The sequence below is a fragment of the Armigeres subalbatus genome, chromosome 2, assembly GCF_024139115.2.
Source record: "Armigeres subalbatus isolate Guangzhou_Male chromosome 2, GZ_Asu_2, whole genome shotgun sequence".
NCBI classification, from domain to species: Eukaryota; Metazoa; Arthropoda; class Insecta; order Diptera; family Culicidae; genus Armigeres; species Armigeres subalbatus.
In genome coordinates this window covers 176158287-176176681 of record NC_085140.1, presented here as the reverse complement: position 1 = coordinate 176176681, position 18395 = coordinate 176158287, and the positions used below count along the sequence as shown (strand labels likewise).

The following is an 18395-nucleotide window of genomic DNA, read 5'->3' as shown; positions in this document are numbered from 1 at the left end:
AAATCTTCCTCAATCTTCAACCCAGATTCCACCGAAGCCGAGCCGAAGCTCTCCTAAGCCCGCACTTCGTCGGAAGAAAATTATTCCAATTAGGCCCACTTCACCCATGACGCCTAAATATAGTCATCATAATCGACGTCGCAGCACAGTGGCCCCTCCACTGTGACACAAGGGCCCGTACCTTTTCCCTAATCTCCTCTGGCTTCTGCGACCGTAGAGAGATTAGACCACTGACAGGCAGGGGAGATATAGAACAGAACGCACCAAAGGGATTTTGTTGCCGTTCATCCCCAATCTTCAATTTTTATACGTTTCATGCGACAACTTTGCATTAACACGCCGAATACCGTGATCTGAAAATCATAGGAACTAAGTTTTTAATCAACTGTTTCTCAGCATCTTTCAACCGATTTTCACAATTCTTTTACGGATTGTTTACACATATCATCTGGTATATTATAATATTATGATACTGGTAAGGCTTCTAGGGATGCTCACTTTTATCCTTTTTTTTCAATACTTTGTGTGACAATATGTTTCTTCCAAGTAGCTTCTATACCGATGGAAGATAATACGCAAATTTGAGGAAGAAAACTACAGAAACCCGTGCCAATGGAAACCCATGCTAGTCCCTACAGCTCATGCGTATGATTTGCAACACGGGTATACCCATATCAAACGTTTTAGGTTCCCCATACAGTTTTGGAGTTTGGATCAATTAGTCTACCAGGTCAACTGGGCTCGATAGAAATCTGACAGCGAGCAGTCATGTCCATACAACTCCCTAGAGCTCATGCGCATAAAACTCAACTCAGACATACCTCATCCAGTAGTTCTAGGTTCCTCAAAATGTTCTGGAGTTTGGATCAATTGGTCTACCAGGTAACCTGGAATCGATACAAAGCTGACAGCAACTAGTCATGTCCATACAACTTCCTAGGACCCCCGCACATTTTTTTTGCTGTTTTCATATTCATATAATTTTCTCAAAGCCCGATACAACAACGACAGCTCATAATTTTTTTTGCTACTTCTTAGAGTCCATATTAATGATTTTTTCTCAGTTTTACCTTAACCAGAGATCTAGGTTCTAATTATTCACTAGTTAAAAGACGAGTTAGTACTATGACTATCCCACTTAATTCCACCCTGGATTATTTTTTTACACATACGTATTTCTGTTTCTTAAAGCGACTGTTGTTGTAATTTTGGGTAGGTTTAATAGACCCATCAGTCTTTGCCATTTAAACAACGATGATTAAATTTATATCCGTGTCCGTATACGAAACGAAACGTTGGAAGTAAATTTAATCGTCGTTGTTAAAATGGCAAAGACTGATAAGCCAATCAAACCTAACCAAAATTATACGCATTTCGTCACCTACATTAAGGCCGTGTCCGAAGCAGATCCAACTGAGAAGCTTTTAGAAAAAGAATCACTCACCTAGAAGAATGCCTTTGCAAAGCGGATGGAGGCGCAGAAATAGCAACACTCTAGGCACTCTAGGCAGAAACCAGAAATAAAGGAGTGGCAGTTAGCGCACGAGTAGAAGAGGCTTGATGATCAACTCCTAGCGGAGGAGTAGTTCATCAAAAATTGGGAAACAATTCGGAGTCACTTCGAGAGAAGCGTCAGAAAGACCATGACTGTGCTGTTGGCGGTATGAAGTAAGAACGTCGCAAGCAGAAAGTGTAGTAGTGGTAGAACAGTGACACTAAGAAGGTGGTCGAGCAACCGTCGGTCACTGATTGTCGGGGATCGTTTGTGGAAGAAACGGACCAAACGCAGCATGCGGAACAGTCTAGTCCCTGACGGGCCGTGGCAGGAAAGCGGTGTTCCAACATCTTTCAAAGTTTCGCGGAGAGTCGGAAGTTTGGCTGGTATTTATCAGCAGACTCGGGCACACGACAACAGCATGTGACGAGAGAGACGTCTTACTTCTCATTTCGTACTATTAATTGTTCACAGTGAGAAGTGATAAATGATAGGTGAGAAGTGACAAGCGCGAAGTGATTAGTGTGAAGTTTAGTGACTCACTTCGCACTACTCACTTTTTACATCGAGAAGTGAGAAATGAGGAGTGAGACGTCTCACTACACATTTCTCATTTCTTACTGTTCACTGTAAAAAGTGAGAAGTAAGAAGGGAGTAGTGAGACGTCTCACTCCTTTTTCGCACTACTCACTTTTTACAGTGAGAAAAGGGAAATAAGTAGTGCGAAGTATGACGTCTCACTTTTTACATCTCATTTCTCACTTTTCAAATGACCTATTCGGACAAATGACATGTTTGGTCAAATGACCTATTAGGCCAACACCATTTCGCTTATTCGGCCAAATGTCACATTCGGCCAAAAGATCTATTCGACCAAATGACTTCCGGTCTAATGGATAAGCTGCTGTTAAAACATCATGAAGCTAGAAACAAATTGTCTTTCATTCCTTTGATTTTTTTAAGGATCAATATGGGAGCTATAAAAACCGGATCAGTAGCTCTACGCAAAACAAAATACACTGGCATTGTTTTTTACGCGTATAGATTTTATCAGTTTCTCGGTCTACTTTAATTCCCATAACTTTTTAAATGCCACCTGATTTTTCTTCGTTCTTTTTTGTGGATTATTGTGTGTGGTTTGTCCAATGTTTTAATAAATTCAAATGCCACTTTCACTCAACAACAAACCGCGTAAATAGCACCCCCAGTGTAAGCATGTTTGCCTCATCAAGTTAATGAACACAACACCTGTTGAAGCATTTCACACCATTCTTCCTCTTTTTTAAACTATGCCAGGTGGCCTGTCATCACATCATCCGGTCGGTTCGTGCCGTGTATACTCCTTGTTTACCTTGCAGATTTGATAGAGCAGTTGAACGACGTTCAGATCCAGCGGCTCGGCCACCGACGACGTCGATGACACGGACGAGTTGTTATCGAAGTACAGCGACGGGGGCGGTGGGGACGGCGCCCGCGGAGGTGTCGCCGAGAGATCGAAATTTTCCATCCGTCGCAACTTTTGGGCCAGCATCATCGGGAACGGTCGCTCGGCGGCCCCGTTGGTGGTGGCGGTGGCATTGCTCCGGACGCTACCAGCATAGTAACTGGCCGGGGCGGTGAAGGTTCGGATGAACGTCTGTTCGTTATCGTAGGGATCCATGAAGTCGGCGAAACGCACGTCAGACACTGGCAGTGGCTTCGCGTGAAACTTTTTTGGGGGTGGTTAATCGGTGCGTAATTAAATTTGCATCAGATTTCTGCACGGAACCAATCAAATAAGTCCACTCCGCCGGTGTTGAGCTGAATGACGGTGGCGATGGTTTGGAAAGCAGAGCAGGGAGAACTTTTCACGACTCCTGAAGTTTTTTTTGTTTTCGCTGGTCCTAATGACCGTTTTGTGAGGTGTAACAGGAACGGATGGAACAAATTCAATTTGAATGATATTGCCATCAGTAGACTTTAATGGCTCCTGCCAGAGACACAATTTCAGCATGGCCGGATCATAAATAATCGTTCGAGGAATTAAATGAAAACTCAGAATAGAATTTTTTTAACTAACCAAGCTTTATATTTAAAATTGTACCATTGGAACTTGATTGTAATTAATTGAAAAACTTGCTAACATAAGCTCTTGGCTTATGTGAGAAAATTATAAGCTGAGTTTTGAAACTTTTCCACAATCTACTGCGAAAGACAAAAAGGTTCCGCTCGTGTCATCTGCAAACCCGAAGCGGCCCATGTCACTTGCAAATAACGATTTCTGACTTCCCGGCGACGACAAGTTAGAAGTAAAAATGTTATATAAATATAGACCCCAGGTATCTTGCCTTCGGTGACAAGAGCTTTTATCAAAGTTTATCATATTTTAGGCTTTAGTAGTTTAAATTCAGTGTGCCATTAGATTTATGAATATGGATCAATTTGGAAAGGGGAAAATTGAATTATTTTTTTAAATACTATACTTGACTAGGTACTACCTAGGATACTACATAGTACTACTACTTGACCCAGAAGACGCTGTCTTGCATAGTAGACCAAAATGCGTGTTGTGAGCTGCTCAAGCAAAAATTTCAAACGAATATTAATTTTAGTTTTTCACGGTTTAATCAACTTTACTCTTAATTTTAGCATGAGGAAATATCATATGAACCCGTCGGAAACTATAACAAACATATCGGAGAATCTATCCAGCTGTTTTTGCGTTATGCTGATACGAATGCAGGCCAATTTATTTTATGTACAATCAGATTTCAGCCCAAACACTGTAAAATACTTTATCTAAAGGTGTGATTCAAATTGTCGTCAACTACTGGACATAGTATTTCTTAGAAAAATATTCTCTGATATTTTTGAAAAAAAAATTACGGAATTTCTGAGGGAAGTTCTCTTAATTTTCTTATGAAATTCTTTTAATTTTTTTTTTTTGATTTCCCTTTGATAATTCTACGGAAATACGTCGAGAAATTCTCTAGCATCTGTTCGAACATTCATTGCAATTAACTCGAAAAACTATTTGGAAACCCCAAAGATTTTTTTTTCAAAATTCCTCAAAAATTCTACGGAATTTCCTCCGAAAGTTGCTCGGAACTTCTCTGTAAATTCTACGAAGTTTGTATTAGTATAGGGGAACTACTTCTTGTATTTCTACCATGTTCCCAAATTAATACCATTAGAAAACAAAGAATCGGTGCGCATATTGTTTTATTTCTCATTTTTGTGATTTTTTCAGCAGTGAGCACATTGGATAACAACAAAACACCACACAAATTAAGCCTAAATTGCCTGTTTTGCGAATGTTATTGATATAGGAGCATGTTATTGATAATGGAACAGATACCTTCTATACATTGAGATTTTATCAGTAACTAGTCGACCCGGCAGACGTTGTCCTGCAAAGTAGGCGAAAATGCGCTCTCTGAACTGCCCATGCAAAATTTCCATACAAATCCTAATTTTAGTTTTTCACGATTTACCCAATTTTAATAATGAGTCTCGCATGAGAAAATATCACATAAACCCGTCGGAAACAATATCGAACGTAACAGCTGAAGAAATGAAAAAAATCCATGCAGCCATTTTCGAGTTATGCGGATACGAACACAGACCATTTCCTTTTTATTAATATATAGGGTAATTGATCCGATAGTCATGGGTGTTCCTATAGTAGCGGTAGTGTAGTTTTTATCAAATATACGCAAATAACGCAGCAACCCACATTGTTTATCAATTAGTTGACCTGTCACTAAGTGAAAGAGTTGAAAACTGTTTTGGATTTACTAAAAAATCGGTAAACTATCACTGAAATAGTGTAATTTATTCTCTGCCTTGTACCAATAGTTGCGGTAGTGTTCCCATAGTTGCGAGTCCCGTATGAAAACAATGGGATTCGCAACTATAGGAACACGAATTAGAAAATATCGCAACTATTGGAACATTGCACCAATAATTGGAGGATTCATTTTAGGTAATAATGACAGGAACTGCTGCCATCGGAATACTTTCTACTAAAAATATAAAAGAGGAGCTTTCGAATGCACAATTTAGGTAAGCGAAATAAATTATAGCTTCTGTGCATGCGAACAAACAGTGGTGGAACGTGCTTAGTTCCTCCACTATTGGGTCATTTACCCTAATATAGAAGATAGACAAGAAGAGTCATGTAAACAAATTTCTCCAATTTATGCTTTAGCTTACTTTGATCCAATTATAAAAATTATTGTGTCCAACATATAAATGTCAAAAGAAGTAATTCAAATTTTATGGCATGATCTACTTAAAAAGCTGGATAGAAATAATTTTCAAACTCATTTATTGAAATGCCTTCAGCTTTCTTACAACAAGTTAGTACTTTCAATTCATAGATTGAACACTAGTGATACTCATGTTTTACTTTTGACATCAATGCTGGCACGGCAAATGCTGGGTAAAGCGTACCATTGGTACTTCGCGTACCTGAAGGAATAAAATAGACCCCATCTCGCGGTCCTTAGCCTCTTAGTCAGCAACTCCTATCCCTACCTCCTCGTGGTGCTGACCGGGATACGAGCAACCTTAGGGAAGATCGGATAACCAACCCTGGTAGGAACTATGGTCGTATGCTGATAGGGAAGGGGAGGTTTGCTCCTCTCCGGAAGTGCAAATCTTACTGAGCATCTGTACTCCATGTTAGGAACGGCTTACAACAGCGTCTGCTCTCCATGTTAGAAGCGGCTGATCACCGTCTAAGTGCCAGCGAGGGACTCTAAGTAAAACTGTGAACCATGGTCTACCGGAAATAAGGAGGAATGGTCCTCCGGAAACATAGGGGTTTGGTGTCAGGTCCTGCAAGCCATAAAAAAAACTTACGCAACGAATAATCAACAAGCGAGTACGGACCGGAACCATCGGCGAAGACCATTGTGACGAAAAGGGACTAGCGAATGGAAACTCGGTTCGTGGAACTGCAAATCTCTCAACTTCATCGGGAGCACACGCATACTCGCCGATGTGCTCAAGGACCGTGGATTCGGCATCGTAGCGCTGCAAGAGATTTGTTAGAAGGGATCAATGATGCGAACGTTTAGAGGTAATCATACCATCTACCAGAGCTGCAGCACAGAGCTGCTGAGCTGCAACACACACGAGTTGGGAACAGCTTTCATAGTGAATGGGCGATATGCAAAGGCGCATGATCGGGTGGTGGCCGGAATGTGCAGGTTGAGGATCAAAGGCCTGTTCTTCAACTTCAGCATAATCAACATCCATAGCAGCACCTACTTCCAACACAGCCTTCCGCATCGGTACACCTGGAGATCATCACTGCAGACAGAATCACAAATCGACCACGTTCTGATTGATGGACGGCCCTCTCCATTATCGACATTATCGACGTCAGGACATATCGTGGCGCTAACATCGACTTTGACCACTATCTGGTGAGGGTTAAACTGCGCCCAAAACTATCCGTTATCAACAATGTTCGATACCGATGACCGCCACGAAGCAACCTGATGTCGCCACTGCATACGCGCAGCATCTCGAGGCAGCGTTGCCGAAAGAGGGTGTGCTCGATGGGTATGTGGGACGAAGTCGACAAAACGATTGGTTCGACGAAGAGTACAGACAGATTCTGAAGGAGAAGGACGCAGCGCGGGCGGTCGCACTGCAGCAAGGTACCCGGCAGAACGTGGAACGTTATAGACGGAAGCGGAGACAGCAGACCCGTCTTTTTCAAGAGAAGAAACGCCGCCTGGAAGAAGCGGAGTGCGAGGAGATGGATCAGCTGTGCCGTTCTCAAGAAACACGCAAGTTCTATCAGAACTCAACGCATCCCGCCAAGGCTTCGTGCCGCGAGCCGAAATGTGCAGGGTTAACAATGGGAGCATCTTGACGGACGAACGTGTGGTGATCGAAAGCTGGAAGCAGCGCTACGAAGAACATTTGAATGGCGCTAAGAGTACAGACAGTGAATGTCAAGGCAGCGGAGGAGATGACTACGTCATTTCAGCGGACAATGGAAGCAAACCAGCCCCCACCTTAAGAGAAGTTAAGGCAGCGATCCAACAGCTAAATACCAAAAAAGGTAAGGATCGTATCGGAGCTGAGCTCATCAAGATGGGCCCGGAAAAGCTAGCATAGTCAGAATCTGGGAAACAGAACAGGAGGAGTGGAAGGCAAGGGTTATATGCCCCATTTACAAGAAAGGCGACAAACTGAAGTGTGGAACTTTCGAGCGATCGCCTATCGCCGAACGAATTTCGCCCATAAAGCGATATCTCAGATCATCTTCCGACGTCTGTCACCATTAGTGAATGAGTTCGTGGGAAGTTATCAAGCCGGCTTCGTTGACGGCCGCTCGACAACGGACCAAATCTTTACTGTACGGCAAATCCTTCAAAAAGGCCTATATACTAGATCCCAACGGGTCCGCGACGTTTGGCATAAGTAGGTTAGGCATAATGACGTTAGGCATAAGTACGTTAGGCATAATGGACGCTAGGCACAAGGACGATAGGCATAATGTACGTTAGGCATAATGGACGTTTGGCATAATTCTGCCTTCTTTATGTCTTAGGCTGTTCTTTGGGTCATTTTATGCCTAACGTCCATTATGCCTAACGTACATTATGCCTATCGTCCGTTATGCCTAACGTCCATTATGCCTAGCGTACTTATGCCTAACGGGGTATACCCGGTCCCAACGCACTATCTGTTCATTGATTTCAAGGCGGCATACGACATTATAGACCGCGTAGAGCTATGGAAAATTATGGACGAGAACAGCTTCCCTGGGAAGCTTATCATACTGATCAAAGCAACGGTGGATGGTGTGCCAAGCTGTGTGAAGACTTCGGGCGAAAACTCCAGTTCGTTCGAATCGCGCCAGGGACTAAGACAAGGTGATGGACTTTCGTGCCTGTTGTTCAACATTACGCTAGAAGGTGTCATACGGAGAGCCGGGTGTAACAGCCGAGGTTCGATTTTCAACAGGTCCAGTCAATTTATTTGTTTCACGGATGTAATGGACATTGTCGGCCGAAAATTTGCAAAGATGGCAGAACTGTACACCTGACTGAAACGTGAAGCAACAAAAGTTGGACTGGAGGTGAATGTTTATTTTTATTTCGTCAACCAACGTAGACTAGTACATATACATATACATGTTTGTTTTTGTAATGCTATAGTATAATTAAATAATAGGTTTTTTTAGTAAAGTGATGTATAATTTTGATTTTGAATTTATATTGCTGAATTTGTAATGTTTGTTCTTTGGAAATACTGTCTAATGTTATGCCGAGACATTGTTAAGTCAATAGTTTCGCAGTGTTGATTGTAAACGGCCATCATTCGGTTGAGAGGCCCAAATTTGGCGTAATTTGTTCGGCAGTGGTTGGTTAAAAATAATGTTCTATGTCGAAGTAGCCGAGAAGGTATGTAAAAGTTAAATTTCGATAAAATTTCAGTTGAATCAACACGTTGAGAAACTATATCGTTAACAAATGAAACCGTTGCACATTCTCGACGCTCTTTCAAAGTTTGTATATTTATAAGCATGCAACGTGCTTCATAAGATGGAAGAGGAAATGACGTCCAACCTAATTTACGAAGAGCGTATAATAGAAATTGTTTTTGTACTGACTCTATTCTTTCTTCATGTGTGGTTGTATAAGGCGACCATACAATGCTACAATATTCAAGTATAGATCGTACATATGAAATATATAGTGTTTTGATTGTGTAGGGATCCTGAAAGTTGAAGCAAAAACGCTTGATAAAGCCTAGCATATTATTAGCTTTGTGGATGATTGTGTTATAGTGATCAACAAAAGTTAGTTTCGAATCTAAAATCACTCCTAAATCCCTAACTCTTTCGTGTCTTTCTACAGTATTGTTCCCTAATACAATTTGTGTATTTGGTGTAATTCTTTTTCTGCTGAATGATATTATGTTGCATTTCTTAACATTCAGTTGCAATAGGCTTTTTCTGCACCATGTATAGAACATGTGTATTTCATTCTGGAATATGATTATGTCGTCTTCATTTTTATTTCCATAAATAGCTTTATGTCATCGGCATAAATTAAAATCTTTATATTTTTGAGAATGAAGGTAATGTCATTTACATATAATATAAATAAAAGAGGGCCAAGATGAGAGCCTTGTGGAACTCCTGAAGTGACTTGAATGGGATTGGATTTCTTTCCGTTAAATTTTATTATTTGTTGCCGGTCTGTGAGATAAGATTCAAGCCATCTAAGGAGTCCTGGCTCAATTCCAATTTTTGCAATTTGAAGAGTAACATTGGAATGTCAATACGATCAAACGCCTTGCTAAAGTCAGTGTATAGAGCTTCCACGTAGTTACCATTATCCATTGCATTAAGAGAATAGTCAATGAATTCTATTAAATTTGTAGCGGTAGAGCGACCTTTGAAAAATCCATGCTGCTTATTCGTAATTCTGTTTTTAAGTTGTGAAAATAATTTTTCATTGATAATGGATTCAAAAGTTTGGGAATGCAAGAGATAATGGCTATTCCACGGTAATTACGAATGTCAGATTTTTTGCCTGATTTGAAGATAGGCACAAGATAGGAGCTTTTCCATACCCTGGGAAAATTTCCGGATTCCAATGACAATCTGAAGAGCCAAAACAAAGGTGCAGTCAGCTCTTTAGCCAGACTCTTCATAAATATCGGTGAAACACCGTCAGGACCAGGGCCTTTAGATGCATCTAAGTTTTTTAAAGCGTTTAGAATATCGTTCACCATGATCTGATTAACACCGATATCCCTAGCGAATTCTGGGATAGGCGCAAAAAAATCTAGGTCGCGATCTTGTTCCGAAAAGGTGGTGTATATTTCTTGGAAGAAATCTCCAAAAAGATTGCAGATATCTTCCGAGCAATTACCGACGCGTTCGTCTAAATACATGGTTGACGGAAAATTGTCTGATTTTAATTTAGATTTTACGTAATTGAAGAAGTTCTTTGGACATGACTTTATTTCGTTTTCTGTTTTCGTGTTGTGTTCTTCAAATGCTACATCAATTGCTAATTTTAATTGATCGCAGATGTTCAAATATTTTTCCAAATTTTCATTCGTCTTGTCTAGCTTGTAAGTTTTAAGTAATTTTTGTTTGCGATTCTTTAAATTCTTTATTTGCCTATTGTACCAAATTGGATATTTTGAATTTCCGCTCCGTCGTTTTCTTCTTTTGGGACCTCGTCAATAATAATATCAAAAATAATGTTATAAAAGACATCAACGGAAGATTCAATATTACCTTCATTCTCTAAAATTTGCTTCCAGTTAAATCTACTTAGCTTATGTCTTATGTTGTCATAGTTTGCTTTGTTGTATTCAAGGACTTCTTCAAAGTCACAGTCGCTGGGTTTTTTATATTCATGAACGAACACAGAGTATTCGATTGCCGTGTGGAATGTTTCGTTTTTCCATAAGGGATTCAATGATTTAGTCACACAGAAATCTTCTTGAATATTGGTTAGTAGGAGATCAAGGTAACAGTTCTGTTGATTTTTAATGTGATTGATTTGGTTAAATCGTCCCTGAATACGTTAAATCGAAGACAAAGTACATGCTTGTGGGCGGAACCGAGCGCGACAGGGCTCGCCTTGGAAGCAGTGTTACGATAGACGGGGATACCTTCGAGGTGTTCGAGGAATTCGTCTTCCTTGGATCCTTGCTAACGGCTAATAACAATGTTAGTCGAGAAAAACGAAGGCGCATCATCTGTGGAAGTCGGTCCTACTACGGGCTCCAGAAGAAACTGCGGTCAAAAAAGATTCGCCGGTAAGACGGTGTTTGGCTGCAAAGAATGAATCACGAGCTCGCCCAGCTCTACGACGAACCCAGTAGGTAGTTAAAGCCGGAAGGGTACGATGGGCAGGACATGTTGCAAGAATGCCGGACAGCAGCTCTGCAAAGATGGTGTTTGCTTCCGATCCGCCGATCCGGCTGGTACGTGACGGCGTGAAGCACAGCGAGCAAGGTGAGTAGACCAGGTGCAAAACGACTTGGCGAGCTTGGGGCTTATTCGAGGATGGACAGATGCTGCCTCGAACCGTGTGTTATGGCTTCAAATTGTTGATTCAGTATTATCTGTTTAGATGTAAACTAAATAAATGAAATGAGTCCATATCCATGCTATCAGAAATCAAGAAAGGAAGGGGTACTTGATTCCAGTTTACGATAAAATTAACAAAAGCATGAGTATTACTGCTCCTGGCCACGCCCATCTTCACCGTAACTATGGAAAGGAAGGAAATGTTGGTGAGGTACTTGAAGCTAGCAATGTGATTATGTACTATCACAAATTCTAATGCGTTTTTCACATGTGTTCCAAAGAAGGGAAACCTTCCGCTTGAAATATCAACACCATCCATATGCCTTTTATTTACTATATTTAAAAAATAGTTGTGCTTAACTATGGCGACGATTGGTACACCCACCCAAGATTACCTAAGAAAATTTTGCAGGAATTCCTTCGCAAGTTCTTCAAAAAATTGCTTCAGCTATTCAATCAAAAATCCTTTAGAAATCTTATCGGAAATCATTCCAGGCACTCCTTTAAATACTACTTTTGAAAATTCATTTCGGATTCCTTTAGAAAATCCTTCGGAAATGATTTTAAAAGTTCCTTCAAAGAGGAAATTTTAAGAATTGTTTCATAATTTCCCCCAGAAACTCCTTCGGGACTTCCTCCAGTATTTCATTAGGAATTTTCCTTTCAAAAACTTTAGAAACACCTGAAGGAATTGTTCCGGAAATTCTTTAAGAAATTCCTTTAGAGATGCCTTTGGCGATTCCTTTCCGATTTTTTTTAGAAATTCCATTAGGAGCTTTATTGAAAATTTCTTAAGAAAATACATTGGAGATTCATTCAGATATAATTCTGAAATTTATTTATAAATTTCTTTGGATTTTTTTAAAGTTGAATTTTTTCGTAAATTTGTTTGAGAATTTATTTGAATTTCCATTCGGTAATTTCTTAAGAAAAACTTTAGAAAACATCCTGAGGTATTGTTCCGTAAATATGTTTGAGAATTTCTTCGGGAATTCCTTCAGAACTTCTTGTAAACATTCCATCAGAAAATCATTTGAGAATCCTTCGTAAATTACTTTACGGGTTGCTTTAGAAATCCCTTTAGCAATTTCCTCAGAAATGCTTTACGATATTCCTTTAGAAACTCCTTCAGGAGTTCCACTGAAAATGCGAAAGTATGAGATTGTTGGGTCCACGACGTTATGCATGAGTGCATTAGACATAAGGACGTTAGGCATAAGTGCGTTAACGGGTATAACGAGATTGTAATTGTCGCTCCCGTTCGCGTGATCAACATATAGTTTGCTTAGACATAGCAGCCAAGTGTCAAACCGATGTGGGTGACAACAACATGATTGTCAACAAACGGCCAGGTTACGCTTATTGAAGCGCCACAGCACCACTAGCGTTCTAGTTTTTGTGCCTTTACTGGAAATACCTTCGGAAAATGCTTCGGATATTCTTTTGAAATTCTTTGGGATTTTTTAGGAACTCAATCAGAAGTCTCTTTAGGAAAACTTTTGAAAACACCTTGAGGAGCTGTTCCGGATATTCCTACGAAAATTCTTCTAGAGATTCCTTCGAAAATTCCTTCACGAATTTCTTCGGAAATTTAAAAATAAATTTCCTTGGAAATCATTTCTGGAATTCGTGATGAAAATTGTTCCAAGTATTTCTTTGGAAATTTCTCCAGTAACTTCTTTAAAAACTTCCAGAATTTATTCAAAAAATCTTTCCTTTGAGGAATTCTCATTTAGAGATGCGTTCGAGCAAACCTTTAGAAATTCCTTTGGGAATTCTTTCGAAAACTTCTTTAGCAAAAATCTTTTACAAATCCCTTTTTTTGAAAATCCTTTCAGCTTCCCTTTCGGGAATACCTTAAAAAAATCCATACAGAAATTCGTCCGGAAATTACTTTAGAAATTCCTGCGGGAATTCTCTCGGGTACTCATCTTGGAAATTTCTGCAGAAATATTTTAGCGAATTCTTTGAAAAATCTACCGGAAATTCTTTGAAAATTGATCCAGAAATTCCTTCGGAGGTCCCTATAGAAGTGGCTTAGAAATTATGTTTTTCAATAATATAATCCTTAACCGACTTTCTCGCATTTGCGTTCATTGTGGTACAAACGAAAGTGGTTGATGTCTTGGCCAAATGTAAAAAAGGCAATATCACTAACAAATACATTATTTTGGTTTTTGTCTTGAAAGTTTTCAACAAGTATAGATTTATTTTTGTATTGCATTGCATCCTAAGTCACTAGTTGTATCGTTGTATTTTCGAGAAGTTTCAAATGAAATTAAAATAAGAATTCTCCCAATATTTTGACCCTCATGATTACTGTGGAAAGAACCTTCAGAGTAGCTTTCAGACATCACAAACAAATCTTTCTTCTTACTGTTCAGTAAAAAACATTTGTAAAAAGTATACCCGGCTCTCGCACTCAGAATGTGGCGATTTGCAAATATATCAGCGAATATTGTTCTCTCGATCGGTTATTTTATTATTTGAATAATCGCAGTAGAACGATGATATAAGAGGGTATTTCTCAACAAAACTTTCTTCAGTGCTTAAAATTATTTATAGAATCTCTTTCTGGTATCAACAGCTTCGTAAACATGAATGGTTTGTTGCTTGATTGACGCTTGTCTGTCCCTACCCGTTACAATCTGTCGAACTTATCACTTCGGTATTGCTATCAGCAACCTGCATACCCCTTTTCATTTTATTATTTGACAAAAATGAAAAAGACACCGCCTCACTTGCCGTTTTGGATGAGGAAGCCGCCCTCAACTTCAAAGTGTTGACAAGGCAGTTAAATAGAACGTTTAAAATTTGTAGTGGCAACAGGTCAGAACCGTTAAAAAATGATCGCCGCTAATAAAACGTTGCCTGGTAAGCTTATAATGGATTTTTATGGTTCCACAATTTACAGAGTCACTCATATGTGAAGTCGGATTTGAGATCGTTTAGAATACAGTAGATTGTGGATTTTTACTTAGCTCGTTACTGATTTAATCTTGCAAAGTTGGTTATTATCTCACGTTTCCTAATTCATCCAATCCAATTTATTACTGAATGTACCAGCTGATGACATGTTCGGATCATGCCGTCGCGTCGTTTTATCTCTGCTTTCCAAACCATCACGATACACCGCAGCACCAACCCAGCTTAAGATTTTAAAAATCAGACCTTGCGCATACTATTTCAAACCGTTATCATTTCATTAAGCTTATAAAATTTAGATTCAATTGAGCTTTTTGGTGATTTATCTTCATTAAAATAATGATTTCTTCGATTCACAATAGCACTTCCACATTTCTTGATTGGGAGCTTTCTATGCCAACGAATGCACAAATGTGTATAACTATTGTGTGTCAAGCACACCTGCGACTGTGCGTTTACCGATTAGGCTATTAGAAGTCACTTTAGTCAAATTTAACTAAATTGATTATTTTTCGCAGAATCAATTCCTGTCTGCTCAACTCAGTGCGATAATTGTTTCATCAACTTTGAGCAGGTCTAATCCACACGATAAACATCGGCACAGACACAAGCAGCAAGCCAACGCGTCACTCTGTGGCCTCATGCTCCATCGGCGCCGTCAACTGATTACGTCCAGTCTTCTGCAGCGACTTTGGTTATTGCAATTCATTTAGCACCAGAGCACTCACTACGTCACTGTTATTGGCCCAACCAAAGGGGACCATTTGATTTTTTACGATTATTACGAAAATCGTCTTCGATCGAACAAAAATATTCTACGTTCGAACCGCCACGATAACACATTCGCTCGCAACTCGGGAGCGCGATGACCCGCCAGATGACGGGATCGATTTCTGCGCCGCGGAATTCGGTGAATGCTAAAAGACTCGCGTCGGAACGATTGCGCTCGAGCGTCCAAATTTCAAGTTTGTTACCACTCGACTGACTTCGGTGACCGCGTTGGCGATCTGGCGGCGGTGGCGCGCGGTTCTGATCAAGTGGTTCGCTCGTTATGATGGAGCATGACCCGCTTCTTGATGGGAGACGGGGCAGCGGGATATGAACCACAGTCAGTGGCTTTGAATGATTGTTTGTATACAGATAGGAGCGCATGGCAAGAGGGTTCATATTTTTTAAAGGTTTATCTTTGCGCATGTAAGCATTGTTTTGATTTACGACTGTATGAGTATTAGTTGTAACATCTGGTCCACAGTAGTAGGGCAGTTTTAAAACTATTTGATGTGAGCTGAGCTGCACTAATATGCCGTTCCATTTCTTAGCTTCCAATGTTAATTGATTCGTCATGACACTGTGGGCCATAAAACATAATTTAATATTGAAAAATGGAAAGTATAAGTTCTATCGGCAGATTTTTAATTTCTTCAATAAATACTGGGATAATTATTCAAAGCAAAATATATTTTTTAAATCTTAATTTATTTTGATGCACATATCTGCAGTATAAAATTATGTAGAGATTTTTGGGCCCGTGTTGGGGCTTTGTTACAAATGAAACACCAATTTCTTCACAACTCGAGTATTAATTAAGCTAATGGAACCAAATCTAGCATGATGAGGTTTTGGAATGGAAGATATGTTTCTGTGGTGGTTCGACATCCCTCCCCCTTTTGGGAAAGGGGGGCCCCATTTAAATGAAGCATAAATTTCTGCATAACTCGAGAACTAATCAAAGAATAAATCAATTTTAAGCGAAACGAAGTTCGTCGGCTAGTAGTAGATCTAATTTTATAGAATTGTTGAAAATAACATCAAACTAGTTTATGTTCATTTTAGTTACTACTTTACAAGTCCTTTAATTTTTTTTGTGTCTGCCACATTCGGGATCTTTCATTCATAGCCAAAAAAGGAAACCCAAGTAATGTAAACGAGAGCACATTTGATTCTACAACAATGTATTGCGTAATTATTCTTTTTTTTTGTATCTTTATTAATGAGACTTTTAGCAATAGGCTGGCTCTTATCCATTGCGTAATTTAATTTTACAAAAACACAATCATGCACATGATAAGATCGCGTACGCATGTGTAAAGTTACATTTTTTTTTTCAATTAATTACAAGTACATTTGGTCGAGGTTCAGCCAAATCACAACAAGTGCCAATGAAAAATGTCCAATTTTTTGCCAAACTTTTCGTGTAACAGATTCACTTAATCATAAATCGCATCGGACATCACTCAACGCCATAACTGAGGATCTCCTACGACAAATGTACGCATGAAGTGACATGAAATACGTTCCGGTGTCCATTTGCGAACAAAATATCACAAGTCAGTCAAAAAGCCGCTTGGTGCGGTTTGGCTGAACCCCGACCATTTGTGAAAAAAAAAACATTTATTTTCACATGATTTCGCATTGATTCGAACCTAGGCTTGTCTCAAGCAACACATAGTGCATCCGTGCACTAACCGCCGAGTCCAATTTGATAAATTATGGGAGTGATGCTTGATTGCCAACGAAACAGACAGGGGAAATTCCAATGAGTTTATTTCTTCACATAATCACAGCAGTAGGGGAACTAGGTTTAAAATGCGCCAGTCAGCTAATGCGAGCCATTACATTTTCTGGGTTAATAGGCTAAATTAAGTTATAAGGGCAGCTGACGCCTTTACATGTGTTTAGATCAACAAATTAAAAATTAAGTCATCTATAATAAAGTTTTGAAAATAAATTTGTTTTTTCCGCTTTCTGATAAAATTTAAGCTTCCGTTCCCTTAAGAATTTTCCACTAGATAAAAACATTTTTTCAATAATCTTTGCATATGTCTGGAAAAACAAATTAGTAAAGATTGAGTCAAGTTACTAAAAAGTTAACTTTACTACATTTTTCATAGAAAAACACACATTTTATTAAAACCTCTGCATGCAGGATAAAACGCGCCCATCTGATGTGCTTGACTATGGATGTCATAGTTTGATAAGGGCGTGTGCCAATAATAATTTATTTTTAAATATTTATCAATTGAAAAGTAAAAAAGTGAGAATTGAAAAGTGATAAAATAAAAGTGAAAAGTGATGAGTGAGAAGTTATGAGTGATGAGAAGTGAGAAGTGAGAAACAACAAGTGAGAAGTAGGAATTGAGAATTCCACTCGATAGTTTTATAATCAATCGTGAATTGTAATTGGGATATGAGAACTGAGGAGTGAGATGGGTGAAGCGAGAAAAAAGAAGGAGAATTGAGAAGCGATAGGCAAGCAGTAAGAAGTGCGAAATAAGATGTGATCAGTGAAAAGCGAGAAGCAAGTAGTAGAAGGTGAGAAGTAATAAGCGAGATACTTTGTGTGAGAAATGAGCTTGAAGAGGAATATGACAATTGATAAATGGGATGTGAGAAGTAAGAAACGAGAAGTGAGAGGTGCAAGGTACAAGGAGTTAAATTGCAGAATAGAGAAAAAAGCGAGAAGAGAGGCGAAGGGAGAGAAGTAAATAGTGTGGAGACTGCTCACAATAGAGTTTTTATTCAGCATAGATTTTTGGGCATCCAAGACATCGCTGGAGTACGGGCCAAAGATCTGCAAGCGTAGCTAAAGATCAATCGGACTGTTTCAATTATGGCACATGTCGTTCTGGATGTGTAGAATAGAATGAGCCATCGTAAGAGATTCTGGGTCATTCAAGAAACCCCTGGAGTTAGGCCTTAAGATCTACACGCGTCACTTTAAGATTTATCGGTTTATTTTACATGTGGTATATGCCTTTCTGGATATGTAGAATAGAATAAGTCAGCGACAGAGGTTCTTGATCATCCAAGAAATCCCTTGAGATTGGCACACAGGTCTGCGCGAGTAACCGAAGATAAATCGATCGATTTTAAATGTGGTACAACCTAGAGCAAGGCCTTAAGATCTACTTC

General features: G+C 39.4%; 1 protein-coding gene across 4 annotated transcripts in view; it reads right to left on the bottom strand.

Moving 5' to 3' along the window:
- LOC134211256 (transient receptor potential cation channel trpm) overlaps positions 1-18395 on the bottom strand; it is a 371958-nt gene that overhangs the window by 182046 nt on the left and 171517 nt on the right. For 2 of the 4 annotated variants that reach the window (XM_062687966.1, XM_062687967.1), the window contains exons 1-2: positions 14943-15562; positions 2847-3252 (exon numbers count right to left, since the gene is read on the bottom strand). The exons of the other annotated variants lie outside the window; for them this stretch is intronic. In XM_062687966.1, the coding sequence (XP_062543950.1) occupies positions 2847-3155 (309 nt within the window). In that variant the 5' untranslated portion in view covers positions 3156-3252; positions 14943-15562. Of the gene's footprint in view, positions 1-2846; positions 3253-14942; positions 15563-18395 lie in introns of those variants that run through there. 4 annotated transcript variants of the gene reach the window in all.